This window comes from Acytostelium subglobosum (genome assembly GCF_000787575.1).
Source record: "Acytostelium subglobosum LB1 DNA, scaffold: scaffold5, whole genome shotgun sequence".
NCBI lineage: Eukaryota > Evosea > Eumycetozoa > Acytosteliales > Acytosteliaceae > Acytostelium > Acytostelium subglobosum.
In genome coordinates, this window is record NW_012236527.1 from 602,274 (window position 1) to 622,852 (window position 20,579).

General features: G+C 43.6%; 11 protein-coding genes across 11 annotated transcripts; 5 read left to right on the plus strand and 6 right to left on the minus strand.

Annotated features, from left to right (window-relative positions):
* Window positions 1-200: 200 nt before the first annotated feature.
* On the plus strand, window positions 201-782 carry SAMD00019534_030120 (hypothetical protein; the record flags this gene model as incomplete). Its single annotated transcript, XM_012901145.1, has 1 exon — window positions 201-782. A coding segment is annotated over one exon (582 nt), but the record flags the coding sequence as incomplete, so codon positions are not given.
* On the minus strand, window positions 215-3,145 carry SAMD00019534_030130 (hypothetical protein; the record flags this gene model as incomplete). Its single annotated transcript, XM_012901146.1, has 3 exons — window positions 215-1,602; window positions 1,675-2,860; window positions 2,960-3,145. 3 exons carry the CDS (start codon window positions 3,143-3,145, stop codon window positions 215-217), a joined length of 2,760 nt encoding a protein of 919 aa, XP_012756600.1.
* Window positions 3,146-4,786: 1,641 nt separating this feature from the next.
* Window positions 4,787-6,253, plus strand: SAMD00019534_030140 (hypothetical protein; the record flags this gene model as incomplete). The annotated part of the gene is made up of 2 exons (XM_012901147.1): window positions 4,787-6,089; window positions 6,177-6,253. 2 exons carry the CDS (start codon window positions 4,787-4,789, stop codon window positions 6,251-6,253), a joined length of 1,380 nt encoding a protein of 459 aa, XP_012756601.1.
* Window positions 6,254-7,153: 900 nt separating this feature from the next.
* Window positions 7,154-8,681, minus strand: SAMD00019534_030150 (hypothetical protein; the record flags this gene model as incomplete). The annotated part of the gene is made up of 6 exons (XM_012901148.1): window positions 7,154-7,333; window positions 7,396-7,586; window positions 7,655-7,887; window positions 7,956-8,031; window positions 8,131-8,226; window positions 8,330-8,681. Coding segments are annotated over 6 exons (1,128 nt in total), but the record flags the coding sequence as incomplete, so codon positions are not given.
* A 297-nt stretch (window positions 8,682-8,978) lies between these two features.
* Window positions 8,979-10,732, minus strand: SAMD00019534_030160 (hypothetical protein; the record flags this gene model as incomplete). The annotated part of the gene is made up of 5 exons (XM_012901149.1): window positions 8,979-9,053; window positions 9,127-9,282; window positions 9,370-10,176; window positions 10,243-10,629; window positions 10,712-10,732. The coding sequence occupies 5 exons, from the start codon at window positions 10,730-10,732 to the stop codon at window positions 8,979-8,981; spliced, it is 1,446 nt and encodes a 481-aa protein (XP_012756603.1).
* A 716-nt stretch (window positions 10,733-11,448) lies between these two features.
* On the plus strand, window positions 11,449-12,467 carry SAMD00019534_030170 (hypothetical protein; the record flags this gene model as incomplete). The annotated part of the gene is made up of 3 exons (XM_012901150.1): window positions 11,449-11,541; window positions 11,606-12,052; window positions 12,147-12,467. 3 exons carry the CDS (start codon window positions 11,449-11,451, stop codon window positions 12,465-12,467), a joined length of 861 nt encoding a protein of 286 aa, XP_012756604.1.
* A 280-nt stretch (window positions 12,468-12,747) lies between these two features.
* Window positions 12,748-14,791, plus strand: SAMD00019534_030180 (hypothetical protein; the record flags this gene model as incomplete). Its single annotated transcript, XM_012901151.1, has 3 exons — window positions 12,748-13,125; window positions 13,186-14,682; window positions 14,777-14,791. 3 exons carry the CDS (start codon window positions 12,748-12,750, stop codon window positions 14,789-14,791), a joined length of 1,890 nt encoding a protein of 629 aa, XP_012756605.1.
* A 42-nt stretch (window positions 14,792-14,833) lies between these two features.
* SAMD00019534_030190 (hypothetical protein) lies at window positions 14,834-15,463 on the minus strand (the record flags this gene model as incomplete). Its single annotated transcript, XM_012901152.1, has 1 exon — window positions 14,834-15,463. A coding segment is annotated over one exon (630 nt), but the record flags the coding sequence as incomplete, so codon positions are not given.
* Window positions 15,464-16,230: 767 nt separating this feature from the next.
* On the plus strand, window positions 16,231-18,631 carry SAMD00019534_030200 (hypothetical protein; the record flags this gene model as incomplete). The annotated part of the gene is made up of 5 exons (XM_012901153.1): window positions 16,231-16,744; window positions 17,059-17,222; window positions 17,295-17,524; window positions 17,611-18,131; window positions 18,201-18,631. 5 exons carry the CDS (start codon window positions 16,231-16,233, stop codon window positions 18,629-18,631), a joined length of 1,860 nt encoding a protein of 619 aa, XP_012756607.1.
* Window positions 18,632-18,921: 290 nt separating this feature from the next.
* On the minus strand, window positions 18,922-19,359 carry SAMD00019534_030210 (hypothetical protein; the record flags this gene model as incomplete). The annotated part of the gene is made up of 2 exons (XM_012901154.1): window positions 18,922-19,001; window positions 19,098-19,359. Coding segments are annotated over 2 exons (342 nt in total), but the record flags the coding sequence as incomplete, so codon positions are not given.
* Window positions 19,360-20,067: 708 nt separating this feature from the next.
* On the minus strand, window positions 20,068-20,434 carry SAMD00019534_030220 (hypothetical protein; the record flags this gene model as incomplete). The annotated part of the gene is made up of 2 exons (XM_012901155.1): window positions 20,068-20,247; window positions 20,420-20,434. 2 exons carry the CDS (start codon window positions 20,432-20,434, stop codon window positions 20,068-20,070), a joined length of 195 nt encoding a protein of 64 aa, XP_012756609.1.
* Window positions 20,435-20,579: the final 145 nt, after the last annotated feature.

The window sequence follows — 20,579 nt, forward strand, 5'->3', positions numbered from 1 at the left end:
TCTCTCTATTACAACTAATAATCATACACCCAAAACTAAGACAAAAGCAGAATCAAACAAATATCAAGGTAGGTCCTTTTTGGACTTTTCATCACCTTTTTCAAACTTTGGAACTATCATCAACCATCTTTCATTACATTTTGCTTGAAAACAGTTACAGTATCTGTGATCACATACATTAAGGATTTATATATGATCAATGTATTCTTATTACTTATTTCCTTATACTTCTGCTTGAGGAGGAAGTCTGTGAAGAAGTGGAGTTGGATGTGGATGTGGATGTGGATGTGGATGTGGATGTGGATGAGGATGAGGATGAGACGCTTGTTGATGATGATGGCTTGGAAGTAGTGGTAGTGGTGGTTGATGCTGGACTGGATGCTTTGACTGGACTGCCAAGGGAAACGTTTGGTGATTGTGGCGTGGTTTTGGAAGATGCCGCTGCCCTCAAACTATCAGTGAGCAATGATATCTTTGGCTGGATCGTCACCTTCTTCTTCTCCTCGACCTTTGATGATGGTGACAGCACTGCTGATGATGTAACTGTTGGTACAAATGTTGTATCAGCCTTTGCTGCTGCCACAGGGGCTGGTGTAGCCACTGGAGTTGGTACAGTCACAAGGGTTGGTGCAGCCACTGGTGTTGGTGTAGCCACTGGGGCTGGTGAAGTCACAGGGGTTGGTGTAGCCTTTGGGGCTGGTGCAGCCACTTGTGTAGTCACAGGGGTTGGTGTAGCCACTGGAGTTGGTACAGCCACAGGTACTGTTGAACTTGTTGACTGAGTGGCCGAAACCTTCTTGATTACTATAGGTGTTGGGGTTGATACAACAGGTTCAATAGCAACTGGAGTGACTTGGACGTTGTTTGGCTTGGGAGTGTCCTTATCTTGATCGTCGACTCTGGTGTTTGGACTGCTTCCAACGATGGGCAATCGGTCAGAGCTGGCCAGAGTTACAATGACTGGTGCTGGGACTGGGGTTGTCGATGACGAAGACGATAATGATGATGGAGCTGTGGTCGATTGAAGTGGTGGCGAATAGATTGATACAGTTGGCATTGGGGAGGATGGCGCTGATGGAGTAACTGTCTCGGACGAGGGAGAGTTGAACTGTCGCTCTAGTGCCAATGATCGCGCGGTCGAGTAGAACTTGCCCAGACTCTTCCAGTCAAGCAACTCGGACAGCTTCTCTGTCTTGTTCCTAAGTTCAATACGCTGACGTCTGTCCAGTTGGCAGAACTTCCACAAGTAGTCGGTCATCTGTTCCACTGACTCGCTGGGTGACTTGAATCGTCTGTCCACGATGAAGATGCCCTTGGAGTCTGGGTCGGCCAGACCACGTCTCATGTAGTTGGCAAAGCCTGTCAGGTTACTTGTGACTGATGGCACACCCAGCACTGTACACTCGGCTGGCGTGTAGCCCCATGGCTCATAGTATGATGCAAAGACACCAAGATGACATCCACGAACAAACTCTGTGTAGTCCAAGGGTATGAGTGGATTGGTCGAGTTGAGGAACTCTGGATGATATATGATCTTGACTCTGTCCTCGTGTCCATTGAACATCTGTATCTTTCGCAAATGATTAAGTATTGGATCGTTATCTGATTGATTGATTGAGTGAGGGAGTAAGTGATTTGTCTTTGATTCATCCCAATTCATTCAATCATACATACAGTCATCGACCATGTTGTGTGTTACGATTGGAGGCAGAGATGGCCTCTGCTTGAGTGCATATATCCTTCTCTTGAGCTTGACGAGGTCCTCCTGGGTGAGCAACTCCTCGGGTGAGATGACCTTGCCACGAGAGGTGGCCTCAAAGATCCTCTCACCCATGCTCTCGACCAGTGAGTTGCAAGTCCTTCGCATGTCCTTGAGATAGGACTGACCCTTCAACGACTCGACGTTGAAGTTGTTTGTCTTGGCTGGCATGATTATGAATGCGACCACAGTGAGATTGGAGCCAGATTGCTTGAGCAGCTTGTTGAGGCCAGCCAGCGAGTCCAAGTACATGTCCACACCCTTGTTGTAGTACTCGTAGCGACCAGCTGTGAAGAAGTAGAGTGTGTTCTCCAGGTCAAAGTCGTAGTGGCCATAGAAGTGTCCGCGGACAAACTCGTGCAACACACTCTTATACTTGGCGTGGAGGTTCTGGAACTCGTGCAGCGCTGTGAACTTGTCCAACGTGAGGCCATTGGGGAGGATTACGTCGGCCTTGCGCTGGAGTATGTGCTCGGACTCATACGCCGTGATCTCGGACACGGTCGTGAAGACATGTGCGTCCGCCGCCGACTTCTTCTCGATCCAATGACGATGGAAGATGCCACGCTTGGACGCCTCAAAGTCCGTGCTTAGGTACTGCATCTGGTTGTACAGGTCCACACCGCCAGCACTCAGATAGCGACCGAGCAGCGTGGCGTGTGTGGTGAAGATGGTGGCGATGGGCACACGCCATTTGCGCAATAGGATGAGGCCGACCGATGCCTGCCACTCATGGAAGTGTGCAATGTAGCGCTCAGAGCTAGCTTCGGCAAACTCCTTGAGGAACAGAGCCACCTGGTAACCAAAGACAATGGCCTCATTGGTCTCGTTGTCGTTTGGCTGCTCAAAGCCAGCCATCAAGTCCCAGCGCCACTCGCCCAGTTTATGGAAGCTACTCCTCAGATCGATCAAGAAGACCTTTGGATAACTATCAATTAGCCACTTGCCAAAGTGTACCTGAATGCCATACTTCTTCATCATATTATCAATGACAGGTGACACCAAAGGACCAGGCACAAGCGGTTCAAACTCTGTTGATGCCGTCTCTGGTGAGTATGGTCCAATCAATGCATATCTTGATTTGAACTCTTCAACTGTTACCTGATTTGATGTGAATAGAAGTGAAGTCAATGATTGAATGAATGAGTGAGCAAGTTGAAGTGAAGTCATTGAATGAATGAATGATGATATGATACATACAGGTGCCTTTGACTTTAGTACAGTATAGATACCACCGACCTTCTTGGCAACCTCCCAACCAATATCAAAGAGTGCAACATTTGGCTCAACAACAGGTGTCACTTCCCCAGATGTAATGTCTCTGTTGAGTCTCATTTGAGACATGGCACCATCCAAGTATGTACTATTTGGTGTACCAAATATCATTATTATTTGTTATTTGTTATTTATATATATATGATTAATTTAAGTATTAGTATGATTGAACAAAGTTACATCCATTCATTCATTGTCATGGTAGTGTCTCAGATTATTATTAAAGTTGTCGATGTCAGTTGATGAGATCCAAAGTGTCAGTTCCCAACAAAGGGGCAAAGTTTGATTTTTTGATGCTTTTGACAACATTGTTGGTTGGATGTTTGACGAATCACATCATTGGTCAGTCCACTGACCCACACTTTCGACAACTTCTTCATCTTCAACAACTACGAATATTACAGTACAAACAGATAATATATATATAGTTATGAGTGAAGACTTGCAACATAAGTTCAATGCAAAGTTATCGGAAAGATTAACAACACTATGGAGTACTTTACAACAATCGGCAACAAAACATCAAAGTTTAAGTGTCAACAGAGTTGTTTAAACAATTGCATGAGATGATGATTGTCGAAGAGCATAGAGCCAATGCATCAAATGTTGAAGGACTCTAACAGACATCGACAACAATCGTTGACATTGTCAAAGAGATCAAGAGCATCATTAACTTGTTCAGACCGACGCCTGAGGACGCCATCGTCGAACAGCCAAGTGCCGAGATGATCGATGGTATCATTCAAACGATCACTTCATGCACTACGATGGACCAGTTCATCGAGCGAACCACCTCAACTACATCTTCTCAAATGACTGACGTTGGTGCCAGTGACTTGGTACCACATCGATCCTAAGGTGCTGGACGATGTCGACACTGAATCATCACAATGTATCGACACATTCAACTTGAAGACCAAACAGCAACAACATATCAGGCTCCCTGGCCCTGTGACCACATGTGCCTTTGATGGACGGGACACACTGTACATGATGAACTGGAAGCCGTTACAAGAGTCCAGACTAACGCTGTCCAACCTCGAGGTAGATGAACTCACCTACGTGGCCAAAAGGACGATGGAGAGGACATAACTGTCTGACGTATTCCACCTCGGAGAAAGGAACTCTATATCTACTGGAGGGAAAGGATACCAACTTCCGATACAACATTGCCAATGATGAGTGGACCAAGATTGAAGACAACGACTCTGTCAACTCCCGTGACCATCAAGCAATGTGTGTTGCGTGATCCCCGCATTCCTCGCAAGTAGATTAGGATCTAATCAAGATCGATTGGTGATCGTCCGATGATCAGGCTCCAACAAATATCTTCAAGTTTGGTCTTTTCGACTTCGAAGTTTGGTTGGGCGCGCAACACTCTTGACTTCAATTTGATTGCTGCGCATCCCGTCCACTTCAACATCAACACCAATAACAAGTAAATACATAATAATGGACATCGACATGAATGACTTGTGTTGGTGTCATCGAGATAATAAGTTGAAGGAGTTGATATGTTTGGATTGTAATACATTGATTTGTAAACTATGTATGAGTGTACAACACAAGAAGCATGATATAGAAAGTGTAGAACATATAAAGTCATTGTCAGAACAACATAAATACAATGATAAGTCATTGGAAAGATTATCAACATTATGGAGTACACTACAAGAGTTGGCAACAACTTATCAAAGTCTAACAATCAGTAGAAAGTCAATAACAGAGTTATTCAAACAATTGCATGAGATGATGATGATCGAAGAGCACAGAGCCAATGCATCAAATGTTGAAGGACTCCAACAAACATCCACTACAATCATTGATATTGTCAATGAGATCAAGAGCATCAACAACTTGTTCAGACCGACGCCCGAGGACTCACCCGCCATCATCGAACAGCCAAGTGCCGAGTTGATCGATGGGATCATCCAAACAATCGCCACATGTACCACGATCGACGAGTTCATCCAGCGTACGTTCCCAGCTGCAGCGCCAATGTCCGACGGTGGTGCCGGGGACTTGTTCCCAAGCACAGACACTCAGCTGTTGACCATGTTGCAGCTCATAGTGACAAAGATCAACAACGCACCAGAGTTCAAGGTTGTGCCGGCATCAAAGTTGGAGATTGATCAAGGCTTGATGTCCTACATCAAGTCTCAGATACGTGACTGCTTCCAAGAGCTGGGCGAGAGGGAGAAGTTCACTCATGACTTGGACAGCCAGATCATGAGTATTGGCCCGGAGTCAATGACATTCTTCTCGCCAATGACTAACACGTGGACCGATGGCCCAGATCAGACTTTCCCAGGAATTCAAGATTTCAATTTGTCAACTGTATATGCGCGAGGACACGTCTATTTGTTTGGTACTGGAGACAATTATGACTCTTACAGCCGCTTCTCACTGGCCACCCGTCAATGGGAACACAGCCCAGTGCCAAGCCTTGAGAATGGTTTCTATTGTTCGGCCTGTTATGATGGAGATAAGATAATCTACGTGATCGGCAATGAAACTGGTCATCAGGATAATGCCAAGATATTCAGCTTTAACATCGACACTCAACAGCTTGTACATGTTGGCAAGTTTGACGCGAGGCTAACGATCATGCCATCCTACGTGGACTACCACAATCAGGTCCTCTACTCTATCGATGTTGCCACTATGGGGGAAAATGATATTGCTTCAACAGAGTGCATCGACACATTTAACTTGATCACCAAGGATCAAGCAACGATCCCTCTCCCTGGCTCTGTCTACTCATCTGTCTCTGATGGTCAGGGCATGTTGTACATGATCGTCTGGACACCGGAGCAAACAGCGTTCATCAGCCTATCGCTGACCAGTCAAGAGATAGTCTACCTTACGGATGTGCCACCCCCAGCGGAAGGACGGAGGAGAGCGTATAAAGGTCTGCTGTGCTCCTCATCGGAGAAAGGAACACTATATCTTCTGGAGGGTCAAGATAGCAATTACCGATACTCTATTGACAATGGACAGTGGACAAAGATCGTTGACAACGACACCAGCATCTCACATACTTCTCAAGGAAAGTGTGTGTTGTTTGATCAACGAACTGCTCGTAAAGGACCAGGCGCCAGGTATATCTAATCAATCTAATCATTATAACCCAAAATTAAAGTGCACCATCACACATTGTCCGACAAGGGACATGCTGGCCTAGGCCATGGTTTATACCATAAACTCATAGACATATAGACCAATGTCCTCCATTTGCCAGGGCTCTCCACACCTCTCTCTTGGCATAAAGATATCAGTCATGTTGTATCTAGGTGAGCGGGTAGATGGGGAACCTAGTTTGAATGTTGATACTACTCTTGTGTGATGTCTGGCAGCCATTGATATTGTTCTCATTACAAATAGTTCAATATCAATATTGTTGGTACTGAGGAAGATGACTGGACACTCCTTCAGGGATTCCTTGAGGCAGAGGTGGTCATTGTAGATAGTTACTTGACGAGTTGATTCTGGCATGTTCTTTTGATAACTCAATCTCTTGTATTCTTGTATCTTGTCTGATGAAGTATCGTACATTGATGGAATTGTTTGGATTCCAATAGTTTGGATACCAAGTGTAGAGGCTACTTGGCAAACGAGGTCACCAGTGGTACATCCAAAATGAATGAGTCCATCTGCCTTGGAGAGCACTCCCCATTCCATCAACAATCCAACAACTCTAGGATTAACTTCATGGTCATTGGCACTTGCACCATCATTAAGTTCCTTTCTTAGTGCAATCCACTTATATAAATTGGTCATTGTTGATAATTCCATTGAGTAATACTTTAAGAAATACTAAATTATTTGTTTACAGATAATATATGTTAATTTGATTAAAAGATTGGCTGGCTATCTTGTATGTACATTCTCCTCTTAAGTTCCACGCTGTCTACCTTACCTCTTTTCGTTTGTTGCCTTCATCAATCAATCATTCACACTCGCACACACTCACACACACAATCTAACAAGTTGTAACACCATCTAAATCTGATGATGACAATGACCACACACATAGCTCCTCCCAAATGATAATAGATGGATGACATTGCATCCTGTGTTTATTCTCTCTCTACTCTCTCTATCTTATATTTACCATAACATTGGAGTGCCACCATTTGCTGATGTAGACACCTTGACCAACCAGTTCCAATTCTGGAAACAGAAAGACAGGAAGTTGACCGCAAAGAATACAATGTAAGCCACGACGGAGAAGATAACGCCAGAGTCCTCCTTGATGCGCTTGTTGAATCTCTCCTTTGACTCTTGGAAGTCACTCGTCTGTAATGTATAAGTAAGTAAGTATAAGGCCATGATGAATGAATGAATGAATGGATACTTACAGGCTTGATGGAGAATGACAACATTTGGTCATCATCCTCTGATTGGATGTTAAGATCTGGGTTGGCCAGTGAATGATAGCTCTTCTTCAGAAGACCATAACCTCCAAATGGTGATCGTCCAATCATTGCAAGGTAGAATAGTACCAACACCTGGAATGAGAGTCCCCAAATGAACCATACAAAGAGGTTGTCTATAAATGAGTGAGGATGGGATGTCAGTGGCATGGTAGGTGAGTATACAAGTTGTATGTATACATACTTGGATCGTTTTGTTGATAGACCAGAGCTGGATCAACTTGGAGTGCAACTGTTGCCAGGATCCACTGAGCGATGATGTCAATGAAGAGGACCCATTGTGGAACACGGGTCGAGTAGAAGTGGAGGAAGAAGCCAATGGTCGTTCCAGTGACTACCTGTCCAACACTGTGATATCCAAGTATAGTACGCTCAAAGCATACACAGACCATCAACAAGACACCTGTAATACGGGAGCTATGTATGATGGGAAAACGTGTCAGAACGATTGAGTGATTGAATGAGTGATTGATTGAATGACCTACAACATAGGATAGAATGGTGCTTTGTCGATCAAGAGTGCGCCAAGGATTCCACCAGCCATCGCATCACCACTGGGCACTATTGTTTTGTTGTTGGATGTAGTGTCAGTGATCAATCAATTATGCTGGTTGGCTCGATGCCAAGAGATGTCCTCGTAGTCCAAACATGATTACATACTTCCATAGTAACTTCCAATGTGAGCGCCATCACAAATGCATGGTCTTCTCTGTCTGAAGATAGCATAGAGTCCGACACCAAGTACCAATGGGTAGGCTAAAGTTTTGATTGATCGATCGATTGGACATTTATGGTAATTGTGTCAACTTGTTAGTCTATGTGGTGGGCCATTCAATCACTCCTTCATGAGTCCACTTACCAGCACGATGCAACATATGCACAATGTCGACTCTGAGCGACAGGAACTTGTTCTTGATTGTTGGATAGGATGATGGAGTGGTGCCAAGTAGCATCATTGCTGGAAGTACAAAGAGCATTGATGAGACGGTGATGGCCACGGTCCTGGGGTTGACAAACTGCATGATAAAGTTCGCCAACAATGGTAGGACGCCCTCGTTGTTCTTGAAACAACGATTGAAGAAGTTATCGCCATTGACATTGGTGCAGTTGGCTGTGTTGTGTGCCGACACTGATGTTGCCAACATCAATGTGATGGTGGCCATCAAGACCAGAGACATGCTGTACCTGTACATTGTATTTGTGTGTATATATAATACTTGTAGACGATCGTAGTTGTAGTGATGAGAGAGTGAGAATTGTTGAAAGAAGATTGTGATGGTGTTGATGGGCCAGCACACTTTTTTTTTTTGATCAGGTTTTGGGTCTCCACCTTGGCCTTTTTGACCCAAAGATATTTTGATCTTACATTTTTAGGTAGTCGACCTTACTTGCCAACGGGAATGGTCTATTATTTGTAATACAGAACAAAGTTTATTTGATGTTGAGATTGGAGGAGAAGGTGATGGGTGGGGTGGTTTGATGGATCGGATATACTTGGTACAATACAATTATGAAGACTCTCTTGACAACTGAATCAGTGGCTTGAACTGATTGCCATCACATGCCTTGTCTAAAAATGGATGCTGCTCATTTTAAACATAGTTAGTCATCTAATCAATCAATCAATCAATCAATCAATGGATCAATCAAACATACCCTCAAGAGTGTGGCGGCATCTGGTCTGGTCTGGACATTGATATCAAGGCACTTGTTGAAGAAGTCGTTGAAGTCTTTGCTCCACTTGGACTGCTCCTTGAGGGGTGGAATACCCTTGGTAGTGATCAAGAAGAGGGCTCTGAGAGGTGGGAAGTCCTGTTTGTTGTTGCGAAGAGGCAAAGCAAAGTTGTTAAAATCATGGAACATTCCAAGTCAAAGTCCAAAGACATATTGTCAACTTACCATGTAGGGTGGCTCACCCTCAGCCATCTCCATCATCATGATGCCAAGACTCCATATGTCAACCTTGATGCCGTAGTCGTGTCCACGAATCAACTCTGGCGCCATCCAGTATGGTGTACCGACGACGGTGTTACGCTTCTGCTGCTTCTGTGTGAGCTGTGCAGCGTATCCAAAGTCGGCAATCTTGACAGCACCGTCGGAGCTGAGCAGGATGTTGTCACTCTTGATGTCACGATGAATGCGGTGCAGCGAGTGGATGTATTGCAGTGATCTGAGTGTCTCGCGCAACACGTAGGCGATCTGTGGCTCAGTCATCTTGATGTTGTTGAAGGCCTCCAGTATGTCGGTGAGACAGCCACCCCCCATGAACTCCATGGCCACCCATAGCTCTCTGTCATTCACAATGTAGCTGTCGATGTAGCTGACGATGTTGTCGTGCTGGCTTGTCTTCATGATGGCGATCTCTGTTACTAGCAACTTGGCATTGTCGTTGTTGATCTCAATCTTCTTGATGGCCACTCTCTTTGTGGTCTTGGATGATGTGGCGACAAACACCTCTCCCGCTGCGCCCTCACCAATCTTTGTCATGTTCTTATATATCTTTGTTGGGTCCTCCCTGTTGACCAGATCATTGATTGTTTGGTTGGACTCATCTGGAAGTGCAGATGAAGGGCCTGGCTTTCCATCAGCAGCAGTCCTGCCAGCTTGGAACTCCAATACACTGAGCCACTCATTGGGCTTGTCCAACACTTCAGCCTTTGATACATTGTTGGTCTTTAGAATGACCTCCCATTCCTTTGGCAAGCCCTAAATATGTGTTGCCATATTGTTAGTATGGCCACCTTGACTTGTCCAGACGCATGCAAGACTTACAGAGAAACCTGTGGCAGAGTTAAAGTCAACATGGACGATGTGCTTTAGGTTGAATGGTGTGCCGACGCTGGAGTACTCAGAACCTTTCTCGACGGCCTTGATCCAGACGTTCATCTCATCTTGATTGTTGGCCTGGATGTAGAATGTCTTGTCGATTCTTGGTGACACCAGTTCAAAGCAGCACTGCTTGCCAATGTTGTTGTTGACACTGACACGACACATCCTCAATGGTACGACACCAATTGGACGTGGATCATTCTGTTCCTTAAAGTAGAACAACATATCCTTCTGTATCCTAAACCATCTCTTCTTCCAGTTCTTCACAATATGTCCTTGTTTCTTCAACTCACCCTCCTTATCTGGATGGCTCCATTGATCTGGTGTAATCTATAATCCATTATCCATTAGCCACCACATGTTAAGTTAATAACCAGGAATGTGGAGATGGCACCAACTCAATGAAACATACCTCATCTACGGTGATCATCATGAATGAATATATGATTGATTGTTTTGAACAAACAAATACTATTAATACAAGAATAATTAATGAATAATGATTGAATGACAATGAATGAATGTAAGAATGAGTTGGCCAACAACAACAATGATTGTCCAACAACAACAACAACAACATCCATGAACACCAACAACATTAAAGATGTGAGAGATGTTGTTGCTTTGAGATGTGTGGGTAGACAGGTGATGCCAACAAGCCAAGTTGGCTTGCAGACCCAAACCCAAGATAGTTTCGTTGTTGTGGTGTTTTGTTGACTTGTGAGCGTGGTGCCTCTTGGGGTCACCCCGAAGTGGCTCTAGCCCTTTATCCACACTCCCCCACCACTTCACTATTCAAACACTTACAGATAATTAGATACTAATAAAGATGTGAATGATGATTGAATTAATGGATATATATCTTATTATTAAGATTGATTACAATGCTTGTTTGATTCAGCTTGTTACTCAACCAATCTATCTTCCACCACCAGGCCCGACTTTGATCACATCAATGTAGTGAGAAGTACTCAAGCGACCATTATTTGAGCGGCCACTGTTGAACAACATACTCCATTGTCCAGGTTGAATGATCATATCATATTCCCTTTACCTTGATGTGACTTGGTCAAGAAGTCCATTACAAAGGACTCCTTGACTCGACTCGAGGATTCATTCATTTATTTGACAACCCTCGAGGGAAACAACATGAACATAAAGAGATTTGATAAGATAGCTGTAGTTAGTCTAGACGTCACTGGTACTCTAATCAATGTGAAGGGTACAGTAGGCTCACACTATGTATGTTGCCAGAGTAGCATACACATGCTCAAGATATGATCCCTCTAACAAACACATCCAATAGAATAATATATTCCAAAGCCATGGCCTGCACTTTGATGAGGACAACCTGAATAGAAACTTCCTCAAGTGCTTTAAGGAGAAGTCAAAGGGATCGCCATCGTTTGGTTCATTCGATGTGAACACTGTTAGCTCGGGAGAGACTTGGTGGAGTGAGCTCGTCAAGTCTGTCATCGTGACATCTACGATGGAGAGACATGATGCAAATCATGTCGAGCGAGATAGACAACTTGCAATCATAGACAGATTGCCACCATCAGTCTACTCTGATCTCTATCATAGGTTTGGAGGTGACCTTGCTCGCCAGAGCAATGTTGACGGTGTTGTGTCCACCTCAACAGACAACATTCACGACTACTGGTATCTGTATCCAGAGGTCAAAGACACATTGGAGTACCTAAGAGCCAACAAGAAGTTACTAACAATCATCTCCAACTTTGATGAGAGAGTTGTAAGTAGTCTGTCCACACTGGACTGTCTTCGCGTGCGTCAGTCAACTAAACAATCACATCATCGCCATCACCATCACCATCATACTTGTGTAGCATACTATACTAAGATTACTTGGCATTGCAGACTACTTCAAGACAAGTGATGGAAAGAGTTTGATTACGACATCGATCGACACTGGTTACTCAAAGCCACACCAAGCCATATTCCAGAGCCATTTGGATATGATCAGACAGGTCGACCCATCAATTACAAAGGATCAGGTACTATATGTTGGTGACAAGGTAGATAAGGACCTTGAAGGTTCATCATCATTTGGATTCAAGTCCCTATTAATCGATCGCAAGAATCGTCATCAAGACATTCCCCAACAATCAAGGATAAGCACACTGGCTGATCTAAAGACAATGTTGTGATTGACTTGGACAGGATGGACTGCAACTAAATCGAACAATTGTATCTTGGAACCATGGTTGAACATCCTTATTTGTTTGATTGATTGAAGCTTCGAGTGATTTATGCACTGAATCGAAACGAATTGGGGGCAATGATTTAGATCTTGCTGATCGAAATGTGGGAATGTCTGTTGGGGGGTTTTGGTTCTCCATGCCCTGATCAGATTCCTCAACTCAATCAACATATCATAACATAACATAACATTATATATATATACTACTACGAGATAGATAGAGAGAGATGGATGCATTACCAGAGAACTACAAACCTGACTCTGGCTTGTGTGACCTACACGATAAGAGATCTCAAGAATTCGTCTGCCTAACATGCCACAAGGTGATATGTTCATTCTGTTTGGTGTCAAGCCATAATGGACATACAGTGGACAATGTGGAGTTTATCAAACAAAGGATAACGGAGAAGAAACATGATACTTTGTGGTACATGTCAAGGCTCTCAATGCTCTGGTCTGCATTGCAGGAGCATGCTCTAGTCTATCATGCACTGGACACCACTGGCAAGGATGTCAGTGATCATTTTGCTAACATGCTCAAGTACTTGATGGCACATGAGCTCAAGCTCAAGACACCGCTAAAGGAGAAGATGGATCAGACACAAGTATCAATCAATCAAATAATCAATGAGATCAAGAACATTATATCAATCATCAATATGAAGAGGCCAAAGATTGATGGTCCACCACCAAAAGATGGAGATATTAATGACAGTGGCGCCACGTTTGATATTGAGTTGATGGTCAACTCAATCATGCACTGTTCATCAGTACATGAATTCATGGACAAAATGGAGTCGATGTTGTCAGGTGATAATCCGACTCAAACAAAGCCTGAAGATGATATAACTGTGTTTGATGGCAATGAGCTGTTTGCCATGATCAAGAATCATGTGTTGAGAACCCAGGCCATCCAGTATGATGATGCCAGTCGCCATCACTTGCGTATCAAAATCGACACCAACAAGCTCAGTGACATCAAAAGACAGCTCATGGAATGCTTTGAGATTGTTGACCCTACACAGCCAGCTCCACGACAGTCGTCAACAAACAACAACGGTGTGATGCAAATCAATCCATTCATGCAACAACCACTGTTGCCTCCTCACATCCAACAACAGCAACAACAACTACAACAGCCACAACATCAGCCTCAACCATTGATGATGCCGATACCTGCGCCCTCAGCCCTAGCCAACGTGACTGGTCACCACCAGCCAGGTGCACCAGTGTTACCTGGAGTGCCAGCTCCACAAGTGCCAGGTCACTTTGGACCTCCTCCAGTACTCCCTGTTGCAGCTGCACCACCACCTCCTCAACAGCAAGTTGCATCCTTTGGCGGAGCCCCGCGCAATCAGCTCTCCAATCACATACTCTCGCTCAATGGCAAGAGTTGTGAGGTGTTTTCGATAGAGACATCGACTTGGAAAAACATACAAGCGTTCCCTAAGCGATCATACATCTATCCCTCACTTGTATATGCTCGAGGCTTTGCGTTTGCCTTTGGCGGCTTCGAATCCCCAACCACATACTCCCGCCTCTCCTTGTCCGACATGCGCTGCTACGAGTCCGAAATGGTCGGCATAATGGGTGGCCGCTTCATCTCCACCTGCCACGATGGCGACAAACACATCTACCTGGTCGGTGGCTACAACAACGATCAAAGTTTGAACCGCATTGATCGCTTCAACATCGAGACGGGAGTGTTCACCTCAGTCGGCCAGCTGCCACTCCAACTCTGCTACCCCTTCACATTCTTCCACAACAACCACATCTACATCGTTGGCGGCTATCACACCAAGGACTACAACCGCACACTGGTGGCATTTAACCTGCAGATGCTCACATGTGAGTTCCTGATCAGGGACATCAAGACACCCAAGTTGGTGCATGGCAGCTGCTTTGATGGCGTGGACAATGTCTACATGATCACTGGCAACACAATGTTGCGCTACACACTGTCCACCAAACAGACCAACACTCTACCGTTCCCGGCCGACCTTAAGCTGGGCGTTGCAATCCTAAACATGATCTATTATTCCCAGTATAATATTATCCAATTGGTTGGTGGCAAGGGTCGCAACTACCGCTTCTTTATAGCAGAGAACGTTTGGAGACTATTAGTCGACAATGACAATATTGAATCACGTGATAGCTTTGGTGTATGTTTGATTCGCGATTGAATAAAGTAAAGAGGAAGAAGACTTGAATGGAATGGATTAATTATACAATATAGTACTGATATAACCTTTATAGTGTAACATTGTTTGATTGTTGGTTGATTGATTGATGGTAGTGTATACACTCGGCTTAGATGGTCGCTGAGACGGTGGGACAGACGAACTGTTGTTGCTGCGCGCGCTCGCGCTTACTGCTCCTGCTGCTGCTGGTTCTGCTCGTCGTTGTGGTGCGAGAAGTAGTCAGTGCCACCACCGCCAGAGACGGATGTGGATAAACCTGGGTCGAGGACTGGGTTGTACTCGGCGTGCGACGACTGTGGGCCAGAGGCGGCGCCAGTGCGACGGTAAGTGTCACCTTGGTTGCCGGCTGGAGCCTGCTTGCCAATGTCAGTGGTGGCGGTGTAGTTGGCGGTGGACGACTGTGGGCCAGAGGCAGATCCAGTGCGACGGAACGAGTCAGACTGGCTTCCGGATGGGGCAGACTTGCCAATGTCAGTAGTGGCGGTGTAGTTGGCAGTGGATGACTGTGGGCCAGAGGCGGCGGTACCTGGACGACGGTAAGTGTCCGACTGGCTGCCAGATGGTGCAGACTTTCCAATATCGGTGGTTGGGGTGTAGGAAGCAGTCGAAGACTGTGGGCCGGTGGCGGCGGTACCTGGACGACGGTACGAGTCCGACTGGCTACCGGATGGTGCGCTCTTGCCTGGGTCGAGCTTTGGGCTGTATTGTGAGGTTGATGAACCTGGTCCTGCCAATGATCTTCTCATTCTTTCTTAATTGTTATTATTATTATTATTAGTTATAAAGATAAATAATAATAATAATAATAATATGTATGTGTATGTGTAAGTAATATGTTTGATGAATGACTGATGTTGTCGATGAATGAGATGGGTGAGGTCATCCATCCATCCTCGCAACCAAGCATCTCATTTCATTCATTCACCAACCCACACAACATACTCAACAACCCTCCGTTCAGAGATCTCCTCTCCTGTGTGTGGTAGGTATACCATAGCTTAGTATGGGTTGCCTTTTCATTCAATTGATATGATTTGATGGGTGATGAGATAAAAGTGGAAGTGAAGTTGATAAACAATTGATTTGTTTTAATTTAATTGTCTATTTTCATCTCTTCTCACACAACAAACCATTTTTGATTATGATTTTTTTTTTGTTCAACAAACATGTGACACACTTTGTGTATGTGTGTGTATGTTTGAGCGCGAAACATTTCAACAACACACAGTTCAAAAGTCAGCTCACTCGTTCATTCATTCAATTCAATTCACAACCTTCTCTCTTTCATTCTACATCATCATAATTCTCTCTCTCTCTTCGAAACAAACAAACAAACATATTATAAGTTAATTTTCCAAAATTTACATCTAGGTATTATTATTATTTCTCCCTGATCAAAGACCTTTGAGTTTAATTTAAATATCAAATCATCCAAATTTAAATTGATCTTATTAAGAACCTTCTATCTCTCTCTCAAATCGATATTTTTAAAGCATCATCATCATCATAATGTATAATAATAATGTTGGCGGCGGTGGCGGAGTTACTGGTGGCGGCGGAGACCAATCTGATTTGTCAGCAATGCCAATGCCAAATATTCCTGCCGACTTTGATAGCTTGATAAATAGTATCAGCACCAACAACAACCTCAACAACAATAGTTACAACAGCAGCAGCACTATCAGCAACAACAACATGCCAAACAACATGGGCATGAGAGGCAATATGATGAGTAACAACATGATGCCCACCGTTGTCGGCAACGGTGTCGTCTCACCTAATGGCGGAGGCGTGATGGGTGGTGGCTATGTTGCCATGAACAATATGACTCCCATGAATAACATGAACATGAACAACAACATGAATATGAACAACAACATGAATAGGAATAGTTACATCAACAACAACAATAATAATAATAATAATAGACGAGGATACAACAACAACAACAACAACAACAACAACAATAATAATAGACGTGAACTTAATGATGATACACCTGTACTGATTAAGGATACCAATGGTATGTAATTTGAAACATGAATCCACAAGTGAGAGTATAAGTTCATCCTTATCCATCATATCACCTCCAACATTGATTGATTAATTGATTGATTGATTGATTGAGTGATTAAGTGAAGGGTGCATCTCCCCACAACAACTCTGCACAGCATGCTAACATGATTGATTTGATTGTCCTTTCTTTCTATCTATCTATCTATCTTACTCATTCTCATAATCGATCATGATGATTGATTGTTATACAAATGTCACAACTTGATATTACATTACAACCCATCAATCACATGATATAACATTCACCTGCACTCATTATAGGCAAAGTTATTGGAGATAAGGAGAAGCCAGGCCGTACTTTATTCATTAGAAACATTGCGTACAATGTTAAGGAGGAGGATCTCATTGGCATGTTTGAGAAGGCCGGTGATATCCGCAAGAAGTTCTCAGTGATCGACACAAGAGGAATAACATTCATAACATACGTAAGTGTTGATTAAAGAGGCCGCAAGTATTATCAAGCAATGTTACTTACACAGTATAACAACTACAACTAGTACGACATCCGTGATGCTGAGAAGGCAAGGGACGACCTGCAAAACACAACATTATCTGGAAGACAGATATCCATCCATTTCTCAATCCCAAAGGAGGACGCCAATGGTGAGAGCTCAAACTCTGGCTTCATCCTGGTCAAGAACAACAAAATGCCAGCCACTGAGCTAAGAACATTCTTTAGCACATATGGTGATGTCCGTGATGTCACAACCTACAAGGATGATCAACAGTACGTATATATACTACACTAGGCAAGGGAGGGATGGAGGATGGACAAGTTAAGTTAACTAACAATCAATCAATCATATATTATAGTCTTGTTGAGTTCTATGACACTAGATCATGTGAGAAGGCATTGAAGACTGCTCAGGGTCTGCCTCTGGCAGGTCAAACACTTGACTTGGGTCACTGGGCACCAAAGGAGGGTGCAGCAATTATTGATGCCTCCGAGTTCCGTGGTGGTCGCGACAATAGAGGTGGAAGAGATGATAGACGTGGTGGTTATAACAACAACAACAACAACAATGGCGGTGGCTATAACAATAACAACAACAACAACAACAACAGAGGAGGATCAGGACCAATGAGGAACAACTATCAAAACAATGACCGTAACCCAGACTACAGAAGAAGAAACAACAATAGTAGTGGAAGCAACAGTGGTGGCAGTGGCGGTGGTGGATACAACAACTACAACAGCTACAACAGCAGTGGTAGTGGCAGTGGCAGTGGCAGTGATAGTGGAAGCAGTGGAAGTAGACCAAACAACATATCCATGAACATGCCAATGAACAACAACATACCACCAATTGGCGGCAACAACTATAATGATGGCGGTATGTATCACACATTGACGACAACTCACTTGGACGACTTATTTGCTAACAACACAAACATTAATGTAGGCTATGGCAACTATAACAACAACATGAACCCAGGCTATGGAATGAACAATGAATATGGTATGAACAACAATATGGGAGGCATGGGCAACAACATGATGCCAATGGGTGGCGTGATGAACGGAGGAGGAATGGTGCCACCAATGAACGGTAACAACATGGGCAACCCAATGATGAACAGCAACATGCCAATGGGAATGGGTATGAACAACAACAACATGCCAATGGGAATGGGCGCTCCAGGCAACCCCGGTATGCCACCCGCTGGCGGCATGGGTTCCAACTTCAACTTTGATCCGACCAACCAAGAGATGTTGAACAGCATGGTACAGTCGATCAAGGTACCAACATTCAACAATCAATGGAACAACGGACCATCCAGCAACACTGTCAACCAGACCTCGCCAAGCCAACGGTACCAGCCAGCGGTCTAGGCACCGAGTTGATGATATATAGTCTCCCCACTGATGCAGCGGCTTACTTTTGCCAACCATAATGCCGACATTAACTTTAAGGATGGTCAATAAGTTAGGGTAGGCTGCGGCTTCACCGACAAACTACACTGTCCAAAGTTGGACATAACCAACCAAACATGTACACAACATCACACCTAATAATAATAATAAATACAAACATATCCAATAGTAACAACGTCCATCCATTCCTTCATACATCCATCATTGATTGGTTGATTGATTGATTAACTATACACGATACTCGTTTATTGCCACTCTTCATCATTCTCATCACCATCATCTTGATGATTTTTGAATTCACCTGCCTCTATCCTCTCTCTGAATCTCTCTATTGTTGTTGTTGTTGTAGATGGTGATGACGATTGATGATGAGTGTCAGTACATTCATTCAATCATTGACACATCAATCAATCAAATGACTTACCCAATAACGATTTGTTGATGTGATCAGTGGCTGATATTTCATATACTGGCTGTACAACTTCTTCTTCTTCTTCTTCCTCTTGCTCTACCTCTTCATCGTCGTTTGACGTTCCATATGGATCTATTCTAAGTCTTCCCATCTGTCTCTCATTAACATCAGAGGGTTGTTGCTCATCAACAGCAGGGTTGTTGTTGTCGTTTGAATCAACGACAGCAGTGATGCTGGTATTCGAGTCTGTTGTTGTTGTTGTATCGGCCATCATATGTTACTTGTTTTGTTGTTCTTTTTATTATACACCTGGTCGTCGTCGTAGTAGTTGTTTGAAACAATCAATCATTCAGTCGACTCACCAAATCAACTTTAAAGTCCTTTGAAATGAATGTGTTTGATAATAAAGATCTGCAATTATTTGAAGCGTTCCGCTCATTCATTCACTTCGAAAGCGAATCACTATCGATATTCGAACAACAACTCATAGATGTAAGAGAGGTCACATCTACTACTTTATTGTATAACCGTACAGTCGGTTCTTAGAATGGTTCAAACGAACGAACGACAGATCCAACCAGATCAACGCCTCAATATCCACTCGCGAGTGTCAAATTCACTCACTGTGACGCTGTTTGTGTATGAACCAAGAGTGTACGTATGTTGACCTTACAAACATACATGTAATAATAATAATAATAAAGTGGATTGATAATGAATAAATAATAAATAATTGTCGTTGACCAAACAAAGAATAAAAGGTAATGTTGGTTGGTCCAATGCCGGAGGCACACACAAGACTGGTCTTGTCTGTGTGTTTGTTTGACTGTCTGATCAAAGTGAAGTGCCATAGTTCATTGAGATCATAAGCTCGCAATGAAGGGCACCATTAAAATAAACAGCATCAATTCGCCCACAAACAAGCACACACTAACACTAACATTCAAATCAATCAAAAAAATATCTGTCTGGTTGGTCCAGCTCATCCATCCACATCCCGCTTTGTTGGATGGGTTTTGAGTACAAGGGCATTGAGTCCTACTGGAGAGGCGAGTGTCGCACGCGACTGCCTCCTCATGTTCATGTTGGGCTCAACAGCAAACACCACAAACACATCGCAACATGTTATGATGGCCTTGAAGCAAGCAGACAGGAGGATGTTCTATTGGGTTTGGGATTACTAGTTGGTAATCATTCATTCATTCATTCATCCATTCATTTGCACCTAACATACCTCCCATCATTTTAAACAATATTTATTCTTATTCTTCTTTGTTGTTGTTGTTCGCAACTTTTAACATCACTCATTCATTCATACATCGTTGCCAACATACCATCAATCCTTCCATCACATCGCACATCAAATATTATTTACCCAACATCACTCCGGAGTCATCACTTCTCCAATACCATCACTCTTACTTTGCAAAGTTATAATTATAATAACACTTTACTTACTTATAAATATTTAAAAGTCTTAGACACCATAATCAC